Source organism: Ciconia boyciana, chromosome 6 (genome assembly GCF_034638445.1).
Source record: "Ciconia boyciana chromosome 6, ASM3463844v1, whole genome shotgun sequence".
Lineage (NCBI taxonomy): Eukaryota > Metazoa > Chordata > Aves > Ciconiiformes > Ciconiidae > Ciconia > Ciconia boyciana.
Genome location: NC_132939.1, coordinates 12,590,588 through 12,611,890, shown reverse-complemented (window position 1 = coordinate 12,611,890; position 21,303 = coordinate 12,590,588). Strand labels below are relative to the sequence as shown.

General features: G+C 39.0%; 2 protein-coding genes across 8 annotated transcripts in view; one reads left to right on the top strand and one right to left on the bottom strand.

Annotated features, from left to right (window-relative positions):
- Positions 1–4,559, top strand: part of AMPD3 (adenosine monophosphate deaminase 3) — a 37,132-nt gene extending 32,573 nt beyond the window's left edge. For all 3 annotated transcript variants that reach the window (XM_072865755.1, XM_072865753.1, XM_072865752.1), the window contains exon 15: positions 844–4,559. In XM_072865755.1, coding sequence (XP_072721856.1) covers positions 844–1,020 — 177 coding nt within the window. In that variant the 3' untranslated portion in view covers positions 1,021–4,559. The remainder of the gene's footprint in view (positions 1–843) is intronic.
- A 1,743-nt stretch (positions 4,560–6,302) lies between these two features.
- RNF141 (ring finger protein 141) lies at positions 6,303–20,364 on the bottom strand. Of its 5 annotated transcripts, none has more exons than XM_072864794.1 (6): positions 20,229–20,362; positions 18,022–18,224; positions 16,417–16,498; positions 15,206–15,387; positions 11,834–11,941; positions 6,303–10,113 (listed from the first exon to the last, which is right to left on the bottom strand). In XM_072864794.1, the coding sequence occupies exons 2-6, from the start codon at positions 18,204–18,206 to the stop codon at positions 9,963–9,965; spliced, it is 708 nt and encodes a 235-aa protein (XP_072720895.1). In that variant the 5' UTR covers positions 18,207–18,224; positions 20,229–20,362; the 3' UTR covers positions 6,303–9,962. The 5 variants fall into 5 exon arrangements, with proteins under 5 accessions (XP_072720895.1, XP_072720892.1, XP_072720891.1 ...); XM_072864791.1 differs by having other exon boundaries at positions 6,304–10,113; positions 16,390–16,498; positions 18,022–18,221; positions 20,229–20,364; XM_072864790.1 differs by having other exon boundaries at positions 6,304–10,113; positions 16,390–16,498.
- Between the last annotated feature and the right edge of the window lie 939 nt (positions 20,365–21,303).

The following is a 21,303-nucleotide window of genomic DNA, read 5'->3' as shown; positions in this document are numbered from 1 at the left end:
ATATTTGTGCACACCCATATCCTCTTTTCCAGAAATATTCACAAACTATCTGCTGTGCAGTTTTACATTTAAAAAAGTATTAATGTTACATTTTTCCTCATTAGCTTTGTTTTGGAATTCCCAAAACATGCAGAGAGACCAGGTGCCTGTTTATACTCAGTTCTGCCTCTAGTCCCAAACCTTTAATTATTTGGGTGATATCCCTTTGCCAGTAATTTTATACATCATGTCTTGCATTGAGTAAAAACAAACTGCCTGTCATAAGCAAGACATGTTTTTGCTTAGAAGGGAGTACTACAAGAAAATATTCTGGCTTAGGTAGGCAGTCAGATAAGATTAAATTCCCTTTTGGCTTTAAAATGCTATACATTTGTGGCTTTCTCTAGGACTTACTTTAGAGCATCCTCTCTTCTATGTCACTTTCAAACATTCCTCTCGAGGAGATGGTATGTGAAGGGGCTTTACAAGTATATTCTGTTGTTTCTTCCAATATTCTCTAGTGACAACTACTACTTTTCCTCTTGTGCAACATTTAACTAACAAAAAGAAACCCAAACCTCTTCTTGACCTCTCCTATGAAAGATGTAGTAGTGAAGACTGAACACCAGCACAAAGGGTTTTAGGAAGCCAGACTGAGTGCACTGCTGAGTAATTATATATATAAACTTTGGCCTTAAAATCTCCAAAACTGGTTACGACTCTGAGGTAGAGTTCAATGGCCAGCTGGTTGAAGCTGCTCTTTTCACTTGCACTGGAGTCATTCAATGAACAGATACTCAGTTATACAATAAAGCAAAGCAGTTGAACTGACTTCTTCCTTTTTACGTTTAATCCTGTTCACAGGAAAAACAGAAATTCTTAGGGGTGAATTACTGTAAAGAAGGGCCTGAGGGAAATGACATTCGAAAGACAAATGTTGCACAGATCCGGATGGCCTTCAGGTATGAGACACTGTGCAATGAACTTAGCTTCCTGTCTGATGCTATGAGAACAGAAGAGATTTCTACTCTGTCGAAGTAGTTACAAACTCAAAGAAACCAGAACATTTCACTCCTAAGCAGGATAAGATGCTAATTAACAGTGAATCATCTTGTCTTTGATGCTACCAAGACTGAACAGTACAGAGAAAAATAGAGTATCTGTGGAAGGTAAACAGCCTTTGCTGTTATCTTTTACTGCATTATTCTCATTGCAAAAATTTCAGTTTCTACAAACATTAGGCTTTGTAAGATTGCTGTAAATATTAAATGCAAACTCAGAATTATGTAATATTTGTTTCATACTGTCTTAACTGTGCACTATGTTGTAGCCCGGAAAACAACAGAAGATATTCATAGCGCATCTGTGATATGCACCTTAGGATTCTGCAGATGCTGACTATACATGCACCTGTTTGTGTCCTGCTAGTCTCAGTAGCAATCATGGCATTTAGCACTTGTAAGTTTAACCCTTTATTCATTAGCAGTTTGTATGGGGTGCATAATTTTGAGGCTAACCTTTCATTCTGGAAGGTGTTCTGACAGTTTTTATCTTAATATTTCAGCAGTTATACTGGAAAACAAGAAAACCCAAAATCTGGTAGTCTTGTTTAATGACTAATTAATTACTTCCTGTTGTCAGGTAGGATGTCTGTGAAGAACAGCAGGTTAATGCTTTTTAGTCTAGTAAGTAGAAAACATGGTGTCAAAATCATCACTATTGTACATTGTAATAATGAGTCTAATTATATCACGAAAACTTTGCCTTGAAAGTTGAGAACACTTTTTTATTGCTTTGTAATGGGAATATGTGGATATGCCAGTTCAAATTACTTGGAAATTTATGCAGATAATTTTGGTTGCATGTAAAGAGAAATTTTTTACTTGAACAGAGGAAGTGTTCTTATGAATCAGTGGTAGAAACTCCAGACCTGGGTCTGGTCCTACTTCTGACATCTTTTTACACATTTGTGTTAGTTTGTATTTTAGTCAATTAGAGCTGAATGAGAAGTCAAACTGTCTATTTATATAGAAGCTAGCCCACTTGAAACATGTCATTTCAAATCATGTTATGTTAAACTTTTTATTTATGATGGAGTGGCTAGTAAAATACAGCTACTGGAATATTTATCACTTGCAATCTTTTTGCTATTTGATCATCCTTCTTAAGACACAGTACTACTCATTCAGAAAGGATTAAAGGTAATAACATGATAGCATCTATCTATTGTAGAAGCTGCATGTAGTTTCACACCTAAAAAGGCTCGAGGCTAGGGGCAGCAGAGGATGTTGATGCCTGTAAGTTAGTCCAACATGACACTACTTAATTTGAAGCCCTATAGCCCCTAAGCTAGGATCTTGAGCCTATGGTTAGAGACCTGGGTATCTAATATAATACATAGGGAGGTTAGGCATCTTAGAACAGTAATTCAGAATTAATGTATAAAAAGCAAATAATGAATACTAGCTGATCAAGCCTCACTAGACCTAGAACCCTGCATATTCTACTGCATCAGACATCTTGTGCTACTTGTATTTCTTAGGCCAGGCCCTTCTCCTGGGGCTTGGGCACCTACATCCTTCCTTTCAAGAGCTGATCAGGTCTCACTTTCCCTTGTAAATGCAGCCAGAAGTAGCAGTGGTGACATCCCCAGTACCAAACAACTCATTAATGGCATAAATGTATAATGCGTTGAAGACATACACTCTCTCTTCAGGCTGTGGCAGTTCAAAGCAATACCTACAAGGACACTTTTTTAATGTACCTGCTGTCCTGAATGGTGATTGCAGGGAAATTGCACCAAAGTAAGGGAAGGAGGAATTCCCTATCACCTCCTATAGTTGTGCAGCCCTATAAGAGCCCCAAAAGACCCTTAGGAACCAGCCTTGGAAGTAAGGCTGCTCTGAGGGAGACCAAGGCACAGGAGCAGAGTTCTGGCCATCCAGTCACCATCACAGTTAGCCAGTGACATGCCTAGGGAGCTGCAGTGATCCAGATGTTCTTCATCCAAAATATGGTTGCAGACAGGTAGTGGGAGGTGTGACTTTAGCTCTTCAGTGACCTAGCCTAATGTCTGCAGTGTTCAACTAGTGCCAGATTTTGTATTCCTTGTGCAGCTAAAAATCGTGTGAAACTGTGCTACGCTGCTCAACTGTATGACAATAAAATTGTCCAAAGCTCTTAGTCAACAATGTGTATTGGCCTCACTGTTAGCAACTTTAGCAGCTCATATAATGCATTATCAGGACTGGTGAGTGTGATTTTCTTAGTATGAAGTCTGAAAACAGTGGTTCAAGCATTTCAGCTGCATAAAATGCAGACATCTTGTTTTCATTAGTACAACTTACTACTAATTTTTTATCAACATAACATTATTTGCCTGAGAAAAGCATCTGCGTCCAGGCTAACTGAGCAACATGCTTGGTTTGAAGAATTTAAATATCAGGTTTTCATCTGATAAACATTGCTTTACTTGGGTTGTTTCACCAGAAGATTGCTATCAGTGCTGCTTTTGTTGTCACTTAGATTTCTTATTTAGTTTTCTTAATATTTTTCCAAATTTGTGTATGTTTAATACCTTTTCAGCTTTCCTTATCTCAAACATATCAAGTTCTAATATGTCTGTAGCTCTTATTAAAGGAAAAAACCAAAACTTGATTTGAATATTCAGTTAATGGATAGTAATTGGGATTTTGACAACAATAACAATAACACACAAGTGGCCATGACCACAAGTTCTGCTTTCTCTGCTTCCTTGTGTACTGCTTTTAAGGATAAATTGAGCTAATAGTGTTATATTTAGGGAAACAAACCGATGTCCTTTCAAGCTTCCACTATGACATCTCTTTTGGCCATCTTTTAATTAGGCAAAAGTTCTTAAACTTCAGCTTCTTTTCTTTTTTGAAGTTGCATTTTTGTTCTAATGTATGGCTGTTCCAGATAACCTTGCAGTCATAGGATATGTATGTAATGAAGGGCAGATCCAGTGCTGAAGCATTCCTGACCTCTGAATTACTGGTGTACACAAATTTACTCAAATGCAAGACAGGGCAGTTGCTGATTCCCCACCCCTCCAGACAGTGGTGAGATCAAACTGGGGTACACCACAGCTTATGTTTTACTCAAACAGAAGAAGGGGACCAGAAGAACATCATTGTAGGTGGTGATTGGGGCGCGTGTTCAGAATAGGAGAATATCCTGTTTTCTCATCATTTCATTGTGTTAAGGTTCAGGCATTACTCCAGACTTCCTTAAATCTGTTAGCTCAGAGCATTTTATACTCTCACCTAACATAGTTAATTATGTTCATTTGATGATGTTTACAACATATCTATCGGAACAACTTCTAGTGATGCTCTTCCATTCTGTTATGTTACTTAAGGCTTTTGCTCTGCCACTGGATAATACATTTTTTTTTTCTCACCCCAGAGCTACCTTATCTTATACCATTGTTCTTTACTTGTGGCTAAACTTTCTGTTCCATTTGCCTAGTTAAAATCTAAGTCTGAAAAAGGATGTCTGTAAAAACTGCCTTTTCTTTCTGTGCCTGGGTTAAATGATGATTATCTTTTGCCTCTTGTGGAAGCATTAAACATTACACTAATAAATAAATTATAAAAGAATATGGTTAGGGTTTTTGTGTGTGTATACCTCTCAATAAAATTGTAGCTGCTCAAAATTTCTGCATTCAAGTAGAACTAAAAACCTATGCAGTTAAACTGTTAGCAGTACAGACAACTAAACCAAAATTAAGGACTACCACAGCATGAAAACTGCAAAAACCAGTGGAGATAGAGAAGATAATGAGCAGTATTTAGAAGGAGCTAAAGCATAGCTGCCTTAAAGCAATTCAGTGCTAATGAAAACCATTTGTGCCAACAGAAGACCTGGCGTTAAGTCCTGAAGTGAAATTGTATTGCAGGGCTGCCCCCACTGTCTCTTGGTGCCCTGCTCATCCAAACTGGGCATCGGGGTAGGGCATGCAGCACCTCTTCCTCATCCTAGAGCCTCACCTTGATATTGAGAGTCAAAACACCTGGATTTGGGAGCAGGAAAGCCGTTCTGACACTCGCAGTTAAACCAATTTAAGCAGTACACTGAACAGCTTCATCTGACAAAAAGAACACAACGGGGAAGCCAAGTGACAAATTGAAATAAATAGTTAATATCAACATAGACATTCTGCTACAGTCAAGATGACTTTTGAGGAAAATGTTTAACACAAATTACTTTTCTTCAGTAGGAAATGTAATACAGATTTTTAGATGAAGATTAAAATGTGTGTCTCTTTCTGTACACAAACCCTTTATTTCTGTACACAAGCAGCACTCATGAAGCACAAGAGTACAGGCTCGTGTAACTGAAGAATGTGTATTTCTCTCCCACACCTCTCAAAGCACTAAATATCAATGTTAAGCAGCACAGAGAATAGTATATATAATAGTGAGACACCAACACCACTAATTCATTAATCATTAACCATGACTAATGGATACTGTCTCACATAGAAAATAGTTTTTGGAAGGTCTGTTAAAGTGGGTTGGAACAACATTAGCATGGAAGCACAGACTATTGTATCAAAACCCTACCTTGTTCCACATACAATCAAATTCCAGAAGGGCAGGTTTCTGACTAATTTAAGCTTAATTCACACAAACACCTTGTAGTTTTAAATAGCACTTTGAACCAAAGAAGAGTGCTCATTTAATTACCTGTTGGACAGCATTCTTCATTCCACCAGATTCACACTGCGCAAAGTTCCATCCAGGTTCACAGAACTGATAATTTTTCTTTAATTTCAGGCCTATAAAACCTATGCCCAGTGTTTAGTGTTTTAACCTCGATAGGTTAGTGAGGTAAGCAATCATATGCTAATTAACATCTTGACAGCTCAGATACAAAAGTAGAATGCATTGTCAGAGCCCTCACAGCCATAACAGTAACTGGAACATGGCTAGTTCACAGCAAAACACGTTATCTGGTGATTGTACACCGCGGTTACTGGAAAAGAACACTGTCCCATTCAGGTTAATTTCAGCTACACGTAGCAACAGGAAAAGAACGTTCGGTCTTTAGACTATGATGCCGTATGATAAATTCTAGGCCTTAGAACCAAACATCTGAAGAAATGACAATTAAAAAAATTCAGTTTTGAAATTACTAATTTTTAAGACACACTTCTAAGAAAGCAGAAGTCCATTCACCCACTTAAAACGGGTGAGGATAAAACCTTATGGTAAGTTATCTTCAAGAGTCATTTAACAACAGAAAAACAAAAAAATTCATTACTATAATAATATTAGTCACAATATAATTACTTCCATTACAGAGCACATGTATTTAGTGGATACAAAATTAAAGAATTATGTATATGCAGTGTCAAGAATTAAGGCCAGACAGGTTAACATACAGCTCCCACTTATATCAAGCATCTTTAAGGCTCCCTGAGGAGGCTACTGTTCCAGGATTCAGCAGGACACAAAGCACAAAGAACCATAGCTAAGATGTTCCTTCTAAAAAAATAATGCATTTGGCACAGACTGCTACACAGGGGTGGAATTTAACAGTTCAGTTCAAAGCTATAGCACAGAGATCTCACTGGTTGCCTTGTGTTTCCAGAACTGCAATGAGTATAGATTAGAAAACCTTTATAATTATATACAGAAGTCTCTTTAAAGGAAAGATATATAAGTTAAATATGCCATTTCCCACTAAAAAACCAAACATGCACGTTACATTAATATGGTGTCTAAACTTGAAACCTAGTAAATATAAACATTTGTAACTAACTTCCTCAAGTACACCTGCCTCCGGGTGTGTCTGTCAACTGGCAAGTTCTCAAATTTTAATTTCCTCATCTGTTAATGAACTGCTTGCCCATTTCTCACTTGGCTTCAAAAGTTACATTAGTTATATACTTCAATTCTTATTAAAAAACAGGGAAAATATGAGAAGAAAGAATCCTCCAAACCTTAGCATTCTTAAACTTTAAAATACTATCAATCAGAAACATGATGGAATAACTTGGAAAAAAAGTAAACCACACTTCTCTGAAAAAAAAAAAAATCCTCTCCCCAAAGAAACCTGCTCCTCAATACTGTCCTTTTAAGAAGTAGAATTGTTTAGTTTTTCCCATCACTGCAGAATGTTCCAATTTATTTGTTTTGACAAAAGAAAAATAGAAGACTCAGAGTGAGTCTTTTTTGCAGAGCTGCATTTAAGCTACCTTGTTAATATCACACTTTGAAGTTTGAGACATCTGACTCATAATGGCATACTTTTAACCACACCACCTGTGCAATGCAATTGTATTTAGATCAAAATTCGGTTTTCAGACTTTTGTGGTATTAAAGCCAAGAGATTCCTTAAGCTTAAAGGAACTTTGACATTTATTCCAAAGTAACTTTATTGCACAATTCATACACAAAGTTTAATATACTGGAACGTCCTTAGCTATTAATACAATCTATAATGTTTAAATTACAATTTCACGTTAAACCGGTAGGAAATCTTCACTTAACACAAGAAAGTTTAGTTTGTTCTAATGCCCCCCACCAACAGCTATTAGTGTAATTCACATTTTCAAGGTCTAGCTTCTGGAACCCATTGCCACGTCCCTGCCAATGCAATTCCTTTTCCTCTTCCAAAACTGTTTGCTAAATGTAGCACTTCAGACTAGGTAATACCAACCAGTACTAAATTACTAGTTTTTCAGTGTTAATGTACCTATTATCCCATATAACATACAGTACATATATTTTACAAGGCACACATTACAGTACCTACACCACAGCAGTGTGAATTACAGCAACTTAATTAAAAAAAGCTGTACAGAATACAAAGTTTACTTTTTCACTGTTTAAATAATTTTTGCATTAGTTTACATTGTAATTGCAAGTGTCATTATGCTGCAATTAACAACCTGTTTGCATCATTACAAAATTACATTTTAAGAAGTTCATGTAAGTTCTCAGCAGAAAGTCAACTTATAAAATCTGAGTTCAGAAGTATAATTCTTGAAATACTTGAAAAATAAAGTTAGCTTGAAGCTTTAATTTAGATGTTATTTCTGTTCCAGTGATATAAAAAGTTTTAAAAATTCAAAGGTTATTTTAAAGTTCTGAACATGGACTAATGCAAGGTCAAAAAGCAAAAAGAAACCAAACTGGTGTGTGATTAGGAGTATTTGCAAATACTTTAGTGGAAAATCCCTGACCATTAACAATTTTCAGCCCAAATAGTAACTGCCTTTATGCAACCCAACAGTCCATACATTTTCTGAAGAATCTCTCATTGATATCAAAGGATTAACAAAGGGAAAAAATTAGTTCTAAGCTATATACATTCATAAATGGATTTTTCAAGAGTTAAATACAGATTTACACACTAAGCCACACTGGCTTTTAGACGATACACACAAGAAGAGTACGTTGCTTATCTGTCTTAACATCTATGATAAATTTGACAACTGTGCCATACACCAAGCTCAAATGGGTGCCATATGCTATTCATGTTCCTTAACAAATAGAAGTATAATAGAGAAATTCCCAAGATCTGGTCCCCAATGTGATTACATTATTTTGTAGCCAAGTAAGAAAAATAACCCAAATGTGCATATCAGAACCTGTCTGTGATAAAGGCCTTAGCCTTATGGCATCACCGAATTTTAACAAGTATGGTAATTAAAAATGCAGTCTTACAGTAAGCAAGATTTATGCCGATATTCCCTCAAATGCTACACTTGAGTATTTCTCACTCAATAGCCTCAAGAGTAGTATTTGTTAATATATATTAAAGATGGGTTTCCTGAATACTAACAATTTATTTTAGACTGTCTAAACTCAGCTCTTTAAAGATTTTACTCTGCTAAACACAGAAATACACTGTTGCACTCCAGTTGTGATATCCCTTTTCCCAAGTTGTCACATGCACATCTCACTGCAAGCAACATTAGTATTAAAGTAGAAGTTTCTCTCTGCTACATAAAAGCATATTGCACTTGTAGATATAAAGCACAGCACCCTTACTTAGATTATCACCTTATAACTGTCAGTATACAACTCTGATTTCATCACTTCAAAAACTCAAGAGAAGCAGATAAAACCACAGCATCAGACTAAACTACACCTTAACTGCTAATTCGAAGTCACTCTATTCAGATATGCCTAATGTTTAAAAATAATTTTGGCTGTTCTTGATCCAAAAACTATAAAGAAACTACTTTACTTTTTTTAGGATTGTGTATGAAACTGTTTAATGTTTCCAAGCTAATAAAACTATGCTAAACATCATATTTAAAAAAAATATTCTGAGAGAATCTTGTTAGAAGAATAAAGGGAAGTGCACAAGTACATTTACAGAGCCGCCTACACTCTCCAAAATAGATTTAAAATAATTAATACTAAAACTCTTAACAGATCATTCCGAAATCAGTATCTGTAAACACTAAAAGCAGCAATAACCGGCTACTGAAGAACAGGCAGTGGGACATCTCCAAGTCTCAGCAGTAAAATTTCAAACTGATAATCACTAGTGCTAACTTTATTCTCATCTTTATTCACATTTGTCATGAAAGTAAAAGGGACTGCTTTTAAGGACAAGAACTGTGAGGTCAAGCCATCTGACATGGTTCATCTTCTGTAGCAGTACTCAGTGATGTTCAAACAGCAGTTAGCAGTTGTAGTTGTGCTGTTACAAATTGCTTCATCTAGTAGTCGAACTGTTAATTAATATCAAAAGTTGTTGTTAAAATAAACTTTGTTAATGATCAAAGAGTTTACTGGAAGTACAGATTAATAATTAAGACTGCACACACATACACTGGCTCATATACCCTGTGTTTTAAAAGAGCAGCGTAGATTCACAGCAGCCAAGAAGAGAAGTAAAAGACAGACTGTGGAAGAACAGCAACAAGAGGTAAAAACAGACGTTCGTGGAAACGAAAGCTTCAAGTGCTTCTGCTATTATCAGGTTGTTGGCCAGTGTCAGGGTCTGTGAGGTTGGCCCGCGTCATCTACCATGTTAAGTATATAAGTAGCGATATCATCTTCTGTCGGTGCATCTGAGACCACCCAAGAATCACTTGCCCCAGTCACTTGCCGACGGCAGACAGGACAGCTTCTGTGACGATCACTCCTGTTAGGAAGCCAGAGAAATTAGTATTTTTCATTGATGGTCTCTTCCTGGGCAAAAAAAGCCAAAAGAGCCCCCAAACAAAAAAAAAAAGCAACCCAGTGAGAACTTCAAGAATGATCAGGTTAACTGGATTAGACCACCTATGTATTTTTTTGTTTAAAAACTTTTTCTTGGTGAGGAAGATTGGCCAACAATTCTGAATGTAGCTCTATTCATTGTGTGATAAATTTGGAGTCATGTTCCTCATAATCAAGTTTGCTCAGGTTAAATAGAATGCATCTAGCTACCTGTCCAGAAAGTTTAAATGGAAATCCACGGTCTAAATTAACTCTTCTATCTTTAGATATTCAGCTGAGGTACTTCAGAAACCAGTCCCCATAAGCTTCCTATGTAAAGAGAAAAAGGAACCCTTTTCCTGGGTCATTCAGCCCACTGAAATTTAGAATTGGTCCCTCAGGGTCCCATCCCCCTCCACTGACTAACTCAGGGGTCCCAAACAATTATGCTGCCGGGCTGCCAGCCTCTGTTATATGCCTAGGTTAAGAAGAGATGAACCTTCAAAACTGAATACCAAAAAAAGAATGGTGTAACTGGAGCTTAGTTAAGAGTTCAGCTGACTCATTAGCCATAGTAGAATATAATCCGCTCTCCACCACAGCTGCTGAACTAAGCCCTGTGTTGCTGACAGATGATAAAATATTTTCCCAGAAAAGACGGATGACTAGTTATAAGCTGAAATCCAGCGATTTTTACTACGTTTTTTCCTTGTGGGAGCATGGTGTAAGAAGGGTAACTTCCTTGGTAAGCCTTTGAAAAAGCCACAAAACAAATTCTTATGCACAAATTATGTGACTTAAATGTAAAATCACTCGCATTAACTAGTCAAGAAAAGCCTTTACCTGGAGAATATCTGTATCACCTAATGGTGATCACCTAATCACTGCCAGAACACCCACCTAATCCTTGTAGGTCTTCTGCATGGCCAGAGAAGAGCTATGCTCCTCCACAAGCCAATTTTTGTCTCTCAGTTTTCCAACAACTGGTGTATCAGATGCAGAAGCTGAAAAGCTGTTCAGTTTACTACGAAGCTGAACATATATTGTAGGATACATGTTATATATAAATTTGAAGACGTTGCTATTAAGAAGAAATCTTTTCCTGGAAAATTCTAATATATTTAAATTAGTAAACTGTATGCTGTTTATTTCAAGTGAAAGCATAATATATGGAAAAAAATCCCTCTGATAGTTATTTCCCAAATAGGTGATAAGACAGTCCAACTTGCCTTCATATTTGCATAGTCTTACAAACTATTGGTTTTTTTCCTTAAAAAGAAGCTTTTAATGAGATTTTGTGAAGCATAACATGCCAGCATTGGCATATATCCTGTCTTCTCTAGTTTTTGAGCAAGAATACCATGATTTAATTTTACAACAATAAAAAGAGATAAGAAATTACAAAACAAATGCTGAAAAGCACTTTCACATCTCCTTTTCCAAAATGAAATCTTCATAAGATGTTTACAAATTCTGAAATCCTTCTTTCCTTCTGCTGCAGTCTGATTTTACTCAAGCTTGTTACGTATCATATGTGAATTAGCTTGCAAATATCTTCAGACATTAAATTACATGGGAACTAAGGAATTTGTCAGACCAAACTGAAACACGTCAGATAACCAGTACATACTATAAAATAATGAATATCCTTTAATATGTATTACCATTTATCAATGCATTTCTGGCAGAAACTGTGAGCACACGGCAAGATTAAATCAGCACGCCCATCCATGCAGATGCAACATTCCTCTTCATCTGTCAACTGTTTAACCCTGCAGAAGAGAAGACAGTATTTTCTCCCAGATAACTAGTAAGTTTTATATTTATGCCCTAGTAACTACACTAGTTACTACATTATTCATAATAATTAGTGATGGACAGAAAGGAACACCTGTGCTTATCTGCAAGGAACGTGTAATTTCGTGAATGGACTAGTTACATCATACCAGCCTATGTCAGCAGACATAGCCTCAAGCTACCAACAAACAGCAGTAAATGAACTAAACTAAGTTAGAATAAGCATTTATTTTTTGCGTCATGTGGTGCCTTTGGTGTTGCAAAGGTTTATGCAAATCCTTTTTCACATCAACAAGGAAGTGTGAGAAGTTTTAACTGTTACATATTACATGACTGGGCAAAAGAACAGAAACAGAGTTTACATTAAAGGCAGGAGAAGAATCTGCCTTCCTTTCACAGAGTGTCAGGCTGAACTACTTCATAATGAACTTTGTCAAATTTCTGTGTACTGGCTTATATTCTAGATAAAAACATGCACGTTGAGAGGATCACTACTAGAATGCATATTCACTGATTTCACATGCCATCAAAATGCTGAGAGCTAAACTGCTCATTAGATTGAAAAGGCTGATTTTAGCTTGCAACACACTCCTATGATTGTTCCTTCAAATCAGGACTCTCAAGCTGACTATTACCACAGCTTTTCCAGTTAAGCTTCTAGGTGTTCTTGTTGGGGAGAGAACAAAAAACAAAAAACAAACAAAAAAAGAAAAGCTAAAAAATTAGATTGCTCCCCAGGACAGACACTTTCATTTTATCTGTCTTCATTTTTTTTTCCCGAAATAATAGATACTATCTAAAGTTCCTAACAGTAGTATCTCAAATATTTGCATTATCAAGACTTCTCAAGTGTGAAAAGGTGCAGAGAATCCTCAGCTTTCACTGACCTAACTAGGCATGTAAAGTTCCCTAATTTTATAGTCATGGCTCACTTCCAAGACAGCCAAGTAAGTGTTCCAAAATGTTTAGGTTTTCCAAAAATCCTGATTTGGGAATCCCTTCTGTGACTTGGGGCACAGAGGCAGCATTCTAGAAAGAACAGCATTTCAGGAGAGACAGTCCACCTTAATGACTACTGACCAGGCCGCTTTTTCTTGGGTACCTTGGGGGCTTGTCAAATACAGAGTAATTTTTTAACTGTACAGATTAGCCAGCTAATGGACAGCAATTAACATGCTTTTGGTTTATTCTTCAGTAGGTCCTTGGGGTTTTCTTTTCAATTTGCTTTTTGAGAAATTGCTTTAGAATGCTAGAAGATTTTTTTTGTAGACTTACAGATGGTGATTCGCATACAGTGAGGACAAGTTTCCAAAAAACGCATCTTTTGATTAGCTCACTATGTTCTTTCGACTTGCTCCCTTTCATTTCCCTTCCCCATGCAACTCTGAGTACTAACCTTTGATAACACTTCAATTTTTGAGATTTGCTGGTGTATATACAAGCAATTATACTTAAAACGGATGCTCTATTTATAAATTTTCTGGAACCTAAGATTTAGCCATAGGACTAAGTTTCTGAAGAAATGGTAAAATACAAGAGTGACAGCCTAAGGAAATGCTTGTCTCTCCATTATCAGAAAACATAAACCATTTACGGATATTCTGGAATGCTCCAAATAGGAAGTGGATGTTCTAGGGAAATGGGGTATTATTCCAGTGGAAGAAGTTCATATAAGAAGAAGAATGAAACAGATAATATTTGCTATTTTTGGACAGTGACAGCTAGCTCTTGCAGAGCTGAAAAGTGTCTAAAGGTGAGAAGAATTCAGGCAAATGGGAGGATACCACAGAAAAACAAACAGAAGATTTCCTTGGTGTAAAATACTTGAAGGTTCTTCAGCCTGTATTTTCCTTAATGACTTGAAAAACTTGGATAAGATACAAGCTCACTGAATTCCAGCGTATTACCAGCATATAGAAAAGTATACTCTTTTTTCGTTGTTGTTATCTGTCACTAATACTACCTCAAGCAATTAAGTTTACAAACACGAAAGATGCTCATGTCCCCCATCTCAAAGTCTGAAAATTGAAAAAGAAACTCAGCTAGGAAACCTTGTATCTACTCATTGACTTTAGCAATATACTAAGTTGTTTTGCATTAGCATCTGGGGTTGTTTTGTTTGGTTTGTTTGTTTGAAGTAAAAGGCTATTTCCAGATTTACATGTGTTCTAGTATAACCATATATCGTTGAGAAAGAGCAGGAAAATATGCTTTCCCAAACACGTCTACAATTTGCTACCTAATTCTAGCATTTTAATAACTCAGAAGAGCCAGTAATTTAAGATTATTTGTTCCCAAACAAGAGAAGCAGGAAACTAAATGAAAAGAACACATTCTACAATCCACGGACACAGAAAAACCAGTGGGCTCTATCTGTAGAATGACAACATAGCCAACCCCTTTCTCATTCTAACAGCTGGAGTCTGACATTCTACAGACAGTTAACTAGCTCAGCACCTTGTTTTGTTAAAATACCTGGCTACCAGCTCTTCACTGGCTGATATAGAGAACTATACCATTTACTACTTTTTCTTATAAAACTTATCTCTACCTCACTTAAAACTGAGTTAGAACTCTGAACTAATTCAGAAAGTTAAACATAATGAACTACTGGTAGCAACATTTGCGCATAGGGAAAGGGTGACAAGCTTCTTGGTGTTACATTCAGTTTGAACTGAAGTTATTGCAGGTGTTGACCTCAGTTTTTTGTTTTTCCTCTAGTTAACAAAGCAGGATGTCAACATGTGTGAGACAGTTCACATTTTTCCAGTCTTACAAGTTAAATTATTACTATAATTGATGAGTTTCTAGTGGCAACAGATGGGAACTTGCACATGCCAAAATGCAAGAGAGGAAGAGAAAGTTTAAGCAGAACAATAACAAAATCTGTTTAAACAAACACTGTCAAAACCCCTAGATTTGTAGCTGCAGCTGATTCCATTTCCTCCTGTTTCCTTATTCAGGAGATTCAACATATACCATGTTTATATTAGAACTGCTCATTAAAATGATTGTTCTGAAGCTAAGGTATGGTAGCACCAACAGAATTTCACCCACGTACACTACAGCTCTCTTGGTACAAGAGAAGGTGTGCTATTCATGTTTGTCGTGATACAAAGTCTGCATCTGCCAAGAGCATGCAGTTTTGATCATTAGGTGTCTGTAGTTCAGGTTTTACACACAACTTCCAAAATATTTATGTTGTAACTGTGGTCAGAAGCTAGAGTATATCAAAATACCTTCCCATCCACAAGCTGGCCTGACAAGATGACACAGACATCAAACTCTCAGCAGCTTCTTCAGAAGTACCACTCTGTGCAAGAACTCCTGCTGCTTGACTGGTGATGTCTTTATAAAGTTGAATGAATTGATACAAGTTCAAGATTCTGGAAGCTTCCACGATGCCACTTGTTTTATTTATCTTAAGATATAAGAATTGTTTACAATTACATATCAGATTTTTACTTGACATTGCTCAAAATTCTTTTAATGCACTGCAATTCTCATGGCAGCAGCCACTTTCCCAAGTGTCCATCACTATAATAGCAAATTGCAGTCTGCTTCAATAAGAGTTAAGACCTGCAAACATTGCTGTTTCATCATGAGGAATACCATAGTTAGGACTACATTTTTAGGGCAAGACAATTACCATCACTACTCAAATGGATTAGGTTGTGAGTAGTGGCCTAATGCCTAAAAAACCTGGGCTAAACTTAGAACAAAGAACAGAATAATCAGTCATTTCATATTTGAACTTAAAATAGCCTACAATGATGGCTGCCTTAATGAAAACCAAGCGCAAACAGAAAATTACAAACTCTTAGTTTCAAACAAAGTTTGAGAGTTGGCTTCGTTGAAACTGCATGTTAAGATTGCTCAGTGGATTCAGGACCATTTAAGGATGTTACTTGACAGAATACAGAGGGGAAAAACCTCATTAGAAAGAGCAAACATAGTAAGTTTTGTCATGGTCTTCAAACTAAGTTAAACATTTAACTTTTAGATTGGTTTTCTAAGGAATCAGAATAGATACAGTTACAGTAGGTCAACTAATAATGCTTGGAATTGCTGACTAACTTCTACTACTATCAAACTATATAGTTCCCAGTTTGTTGTACCATTTGATTACCACGACTTGACCTCACAAATCATCTGAATTCGTAACTAATGGGCTGTAAGCGCTCCATTGGAAGATACCCTTCCTTTAAACTTAGTTATGAAAATGTTTTTGTTAACCTGCTTTTTGCAGAAACTTAGAATTTAGACTTAATTTATCTCAAATAGTATCCTTGAATACATAATCTGTATCAAAATACATACTCAAAATATATGTAGCAGGTGCTAGATTTTACCAGTAAAAGTGACAGTCCTCAAATATCTGTACACAAAACCCCCACCAAATTAAAATTTTCAACAATCTTACTTTAGTACATATTATCCGAACAACCACCTTCCAGAAAGCAGAAGAATCAGAACCAGGCTGCACTTCAAATAACAGATGTTTGTCTTGTCCAGAAGCCAATTTTGCAGTACTGAAATAAAGAAACATCAGTTTTACATCACGTGCTAGACATGCAAAGATCAGCAACCTCAGCCACTGTGGTATTAGCTATTGTTCACCTATGTGCTCTTTATCCTTAAAGAGATTTTATCAATACTGCCCAGATACATGAAATTAAAGAGTAATGACCTTCTTAGCATGTCTTGAAATATAAAATACACAGTCCATTTCACTTTAAATTGCACAGGAAATTTCAGAAAATGATGTGCAAGTCTTTTGATCCAGTATCAGCGAGCAAGTGTCCTTTATAGACATTTTAATTTTTACATACTTTCACTGTTTATTACAGTAATCATACAACCTTGTGGTCCAATCTAAAAAGGTTATTTCCTTACCATGTATGTAAAAAAAAAGCATGCAAGTACCAACACATGCAGATGAGGTGTATTTTTGTTAGTATATATTAATAATGAAGTAGTCAGGTGAAAGATTCAGGTGACCCTGAGATTTGGGGGTTTTTGGTTTGTTTGTTTTTTTTGGTTTTTTTTTTATGGGACACACACAGATGTAAAGGTCTATTCCATAAGAATCAGAATAAGCTATGTTACATTCAGGCTGAAGTAAACACTGTAAAGAAATAAAAAAACTTGAATAACAATGATATTTTGGAGTTAATTACACTGACATATGCTTAGATTCTCAGGCAAAACAAAGTAACGTGCTTCAAAATCTATTTATGTGTCTACCTAGAAGACAGCTATCTGCTCTTGAAGGTCATTCATAAAAGTATGACACTGTACAAGACAATTTCTAAACTGAATACAAATTCACATTATAGCTAAACATCAAACACTACCAAAAGCCACACACTACTAAGCCCCTTTTCAGCATGTACATTTCCACTTCGTATCATTTTATACCATAAAAATTACAACTCTGCTTTTTTGTTCATTTCTTTTTACCATCAATGTATCAGTCAAACAAAAGGCAGGCTATGAAAATTCTTACTTATTCAGCCTTTTGTTTGGGATTATCTTGGTCACTGGTTTCAGATAGTAAGGCACATCTCATCTTTAATGAGGAACAGCATTGCATGTCCACAGAGGTGGAAGAGATGGTCACGAACAGTTCTGTCTCAGGTACCACTTTTCTAGTGTAGCTGTATTGTCTTTATACGGCTCATATTGCTACTTCCTACCAAACATGATGGGCAGAGAGGAAGAAGCATTGCATCTTTAGGTAGTTGGTGGAGGGGGGGAGAGTAAGGGAGACAGGTAACACTAACAAAAAGATACTGCTAAACGTCTACCTCTTGTGAACTTCTAAGAGAGAAACAGCACTTGCTGGAAGAAGAGTATTGAAGAACAGTGAATTTAAGGAGGAGAAATGGCTTTGGTTTTGAAGTGTAATTACAACCATTACAGAAACTTTAAGAACTGAAGGAAACATTTCAAAACCAGATGGCCAGTTCTGGCTTAGCCAGCACAGGAGAATATATTGCATACAAGGTCTCTGTAAAACATGAAAAAAAGAAGGAAACAAAGTAAGGCTTACACATCATTAAGTTCAGCTACTCTTCCCAGAAACTCTTCATATGTTAGGAAACCACTTTCTTGAACCAAAGAGGCATGCTTTGCTACTTTTTCTGGCAACTTGTTAATTACAGTTTGTGTGTGGTTTGAAATTTGTTGACCCATGGTGAAGTTCTTCACCTCAGTTCCGTAGAAAGAAGTTCTCATTCGCTTGTAGAGTCTCTGCTAAAAATATTTTAGAGAGTTACATTTATGTGTTCTGTGAATGGCTACTCCCTCATTTTCTTTTAGTGTAAGAGTTTAGCTACCCACTAACCAGCCTAATATTATACAGTAACACAATTTGAACAGTCAAATCAGAAACAAAGCAGAAGACTTAGAAGAGACTGGAATGTGGCATTAACAACTTATGAAAAATGTATTATTTTGCTTACAGCAATACTTATATTAAATAGCGGTAATTTTTCATGCAGATCTTTCAGCAACTCCAACACACACATATAAATACATCCAATGAAATGGAAGAGAAAATCTTAAGATGACAATGGCAATTTATGACAATCTTTGTTTTTCCTAAATATTTGTGCATGTGAAAGTCAGAATGTCTACAAATAAGCATATCAATTTATGTCTGTACACAGACATTACATTAGGAATTAGCTTTCTTACACCAGACTGACATTGGCAGATCAAAAGAACTCTCACAGCATTCTTAAACTGGTAAGCCAAGGAATCCACATCAGTATAAACCAATTTAGAAATCTCCCTATCTGCACAAAACACTCAACTTTAGGATGTATCACAGAACTGACTTGCTCAAACCTCTCCAACTTCAACTTGTTTCACCTTTCCTTTACACTCGTATCTTTTTCCCCAAAAGTCTGCATAAGGATCTACCCTATGCCTTCTGATTCTGAGCCTTTATCCATTTCCTCCCCTTGATCCCTCCCGTTTGACATTCCCCCCAAATCTCTCTTTGCTCTTTGTCTTGAAATAGCAGAGGCATGCAAATTAATTCTGTCTGTAAAGAGTTCGTCGCTTGTCATGCAAACCAGTAGTTTCACACCCTTTTAAGACTTCTGCAGATAGAGGTCTGCAATGGCAAGCTAACTGCAGAATATAAACCTTAACTTAAATATGGAATAATCTGATACTAGGTGCATTACAAACGCCTTACGAGAGACATCACAGAAAAACAGAACGTCATCCTGCATGTACGTATAGCTGCATTCGGGCATAAACCTGCCCAGGAACATGGTCTACAGCTATCAAGATCTTGCCACGTGTAAGAAAAACACAGCATACATAAAGCGAGTTCATATCAGAGCACTGTATGAACTATTCTGGTATGTCACACAAGAGAATAACCTTCCAAGTTAATGTCTGAATTGTGACCGATTTCTATTCTCAGACAGATGTGCTCCCCGTCAAGTCGCTGTTCTCCTTCCAAATTACCCTCCAATCCTCTCCTCTTCCGCCGCCTAGGCCTTGCGCACACCCCCAGAAGATGCACTGGAAGCACAACCTCCCAACGGCATAGCCCTTCACCCTTCAAACACAGCCCATCCCACATCTTCCAGGTGCTGTGTTCCCTCAGCTGAAACGCAGTCTTCCTGAGGAAGCGAAGCGCCACGTGTGAGCCTACTGAACTAAGAACGCAAGACCGTCTCGCAGAAAAGTTTGGACAAAACCCCCCATGCAAAGGCGTTTGCAGAAGTGTTTCCTTTCGTACGTGCCTCAAGATCAGAAGCACACCACACTACACGCAGAAAAATCAGGAGTACCGCGAGCCTTCTCCCTTTCCAGCCTCTCCGAAAGGAGCCGACGAGCAGCAGCGCGCTGCCGCCAGCCCCGAGCGGCCAGGGCACAGCAGCTGCTTCCCTTGACCGGTTAACTCTCCTCAACGGCCGGGCTCGAGACAGGCCCGCGCGCCCCAGCCCGGCTGCGTCACGCCCGTGCCGCCCGGCGCAGCGGGGCGGGGCGCGGTCCGCTCCCCCGCCCCCCGCCGCTTCCCCGTGGCCGTCGGGCCCGCGGGTAACCGCCACTCGACCCTTCCCGCCCCGACGGACGCGGCAGCGAGGCCCGGCTCCGACTCAGGGAGGGCGCCCGCACCCAACGGCTTCCCCCGGCCCGGGCCCTGGCCCTGCGCTCCCCCCAGGGCGCCGTGACTGCGGGCCGCGCGCCAGCCCCCGAGGGGCCGCGGACGGAGGGCCCCGCCAGCAACCTCACCCCAGCGCCCCGGCATCCTGCTCGCCGCCGCCCGACGGGGACCGGAGCGGGGCCGCTCCCCCGCGCGCCCCGGCGGTCGGCCAGCGGCGCAGGCGCAGGGGCGGCGGCGGCTCCCGGCGCGGCCCGGTGACGGCAGCGCGCGGCTCGCGCTGTTGCCAGGAGGCGGCGGACGCCGGGCCCGCCCCGCAGGGCCCCCGGCAGCACCGGCGGGCCGGGCCGGGCCGGGCCAGCGGCGCGGAGGCGGCGCCGCCGGAGCCGCTGCCAGCCCTCCGCGACGCCGCGCGGCCCGGCGCCGCCCCCCGCGTAGGGATCCGGGCTGGGAGGCCGTTGCACGCGGGGGAGTCGGCGATCCCCTGACAGTTGAGCGGAGCCGGCCCCGCCGGAGCATCCTTCCTGTTCTGCAGTAGAAGCGGTGTGCAGAGTGGTTTTCTTTTAACAAACGACTTGAATGGCCGAATCGGGGGGACTTGTCCACACGCGGGCCTTGCTGCACCCTCAGCAGACGCCCGCTCGATGCTGCACAGCTCAGGTTTCCCAGCGTCTGAAGGGATGTAAGACTACCTATGCTGTTCTCTCTTTTCTCTTAACTCGAATAAATAGCAATTTAAGTGACTTAATGGAGTCTGAGTGCCTGCCTTGGTGGGATCAGCACAGGCCAGCAACTGCTGGTGCAAAACACCCCCCACCCTGCCAGAACAGCGGGGGGGGAAGAGGGCACCCCAGTCTGCGTGGAGGATGTGGGAGCTGGATGTGTGTGCCGAAGGGCAATGCTCGCTGACCTTTCTACAAAAAAACCCCCAACACCCATAAATGATAACAAGCCATTTAGGAACAGAAATCCTAGAGCATCCTCTAGGTCATCCACATCCTGATGCTTCAAGGTTTAATTCTAGAGTTGGGTTTGGCCTTTTAATTTAAAGAGGAGAAAAGGAGTAGTACTTCCCCTTCCTGCCCGCTTCTGTTCACACATAGACACACGTACATCCCACAATAAAGGCACCCCTGTATTCCAGGCAGGGACTGGGCTGGACTGGGAACCTCACTGTATTTCCTGCAGGCCAACCACCCCTTTCGC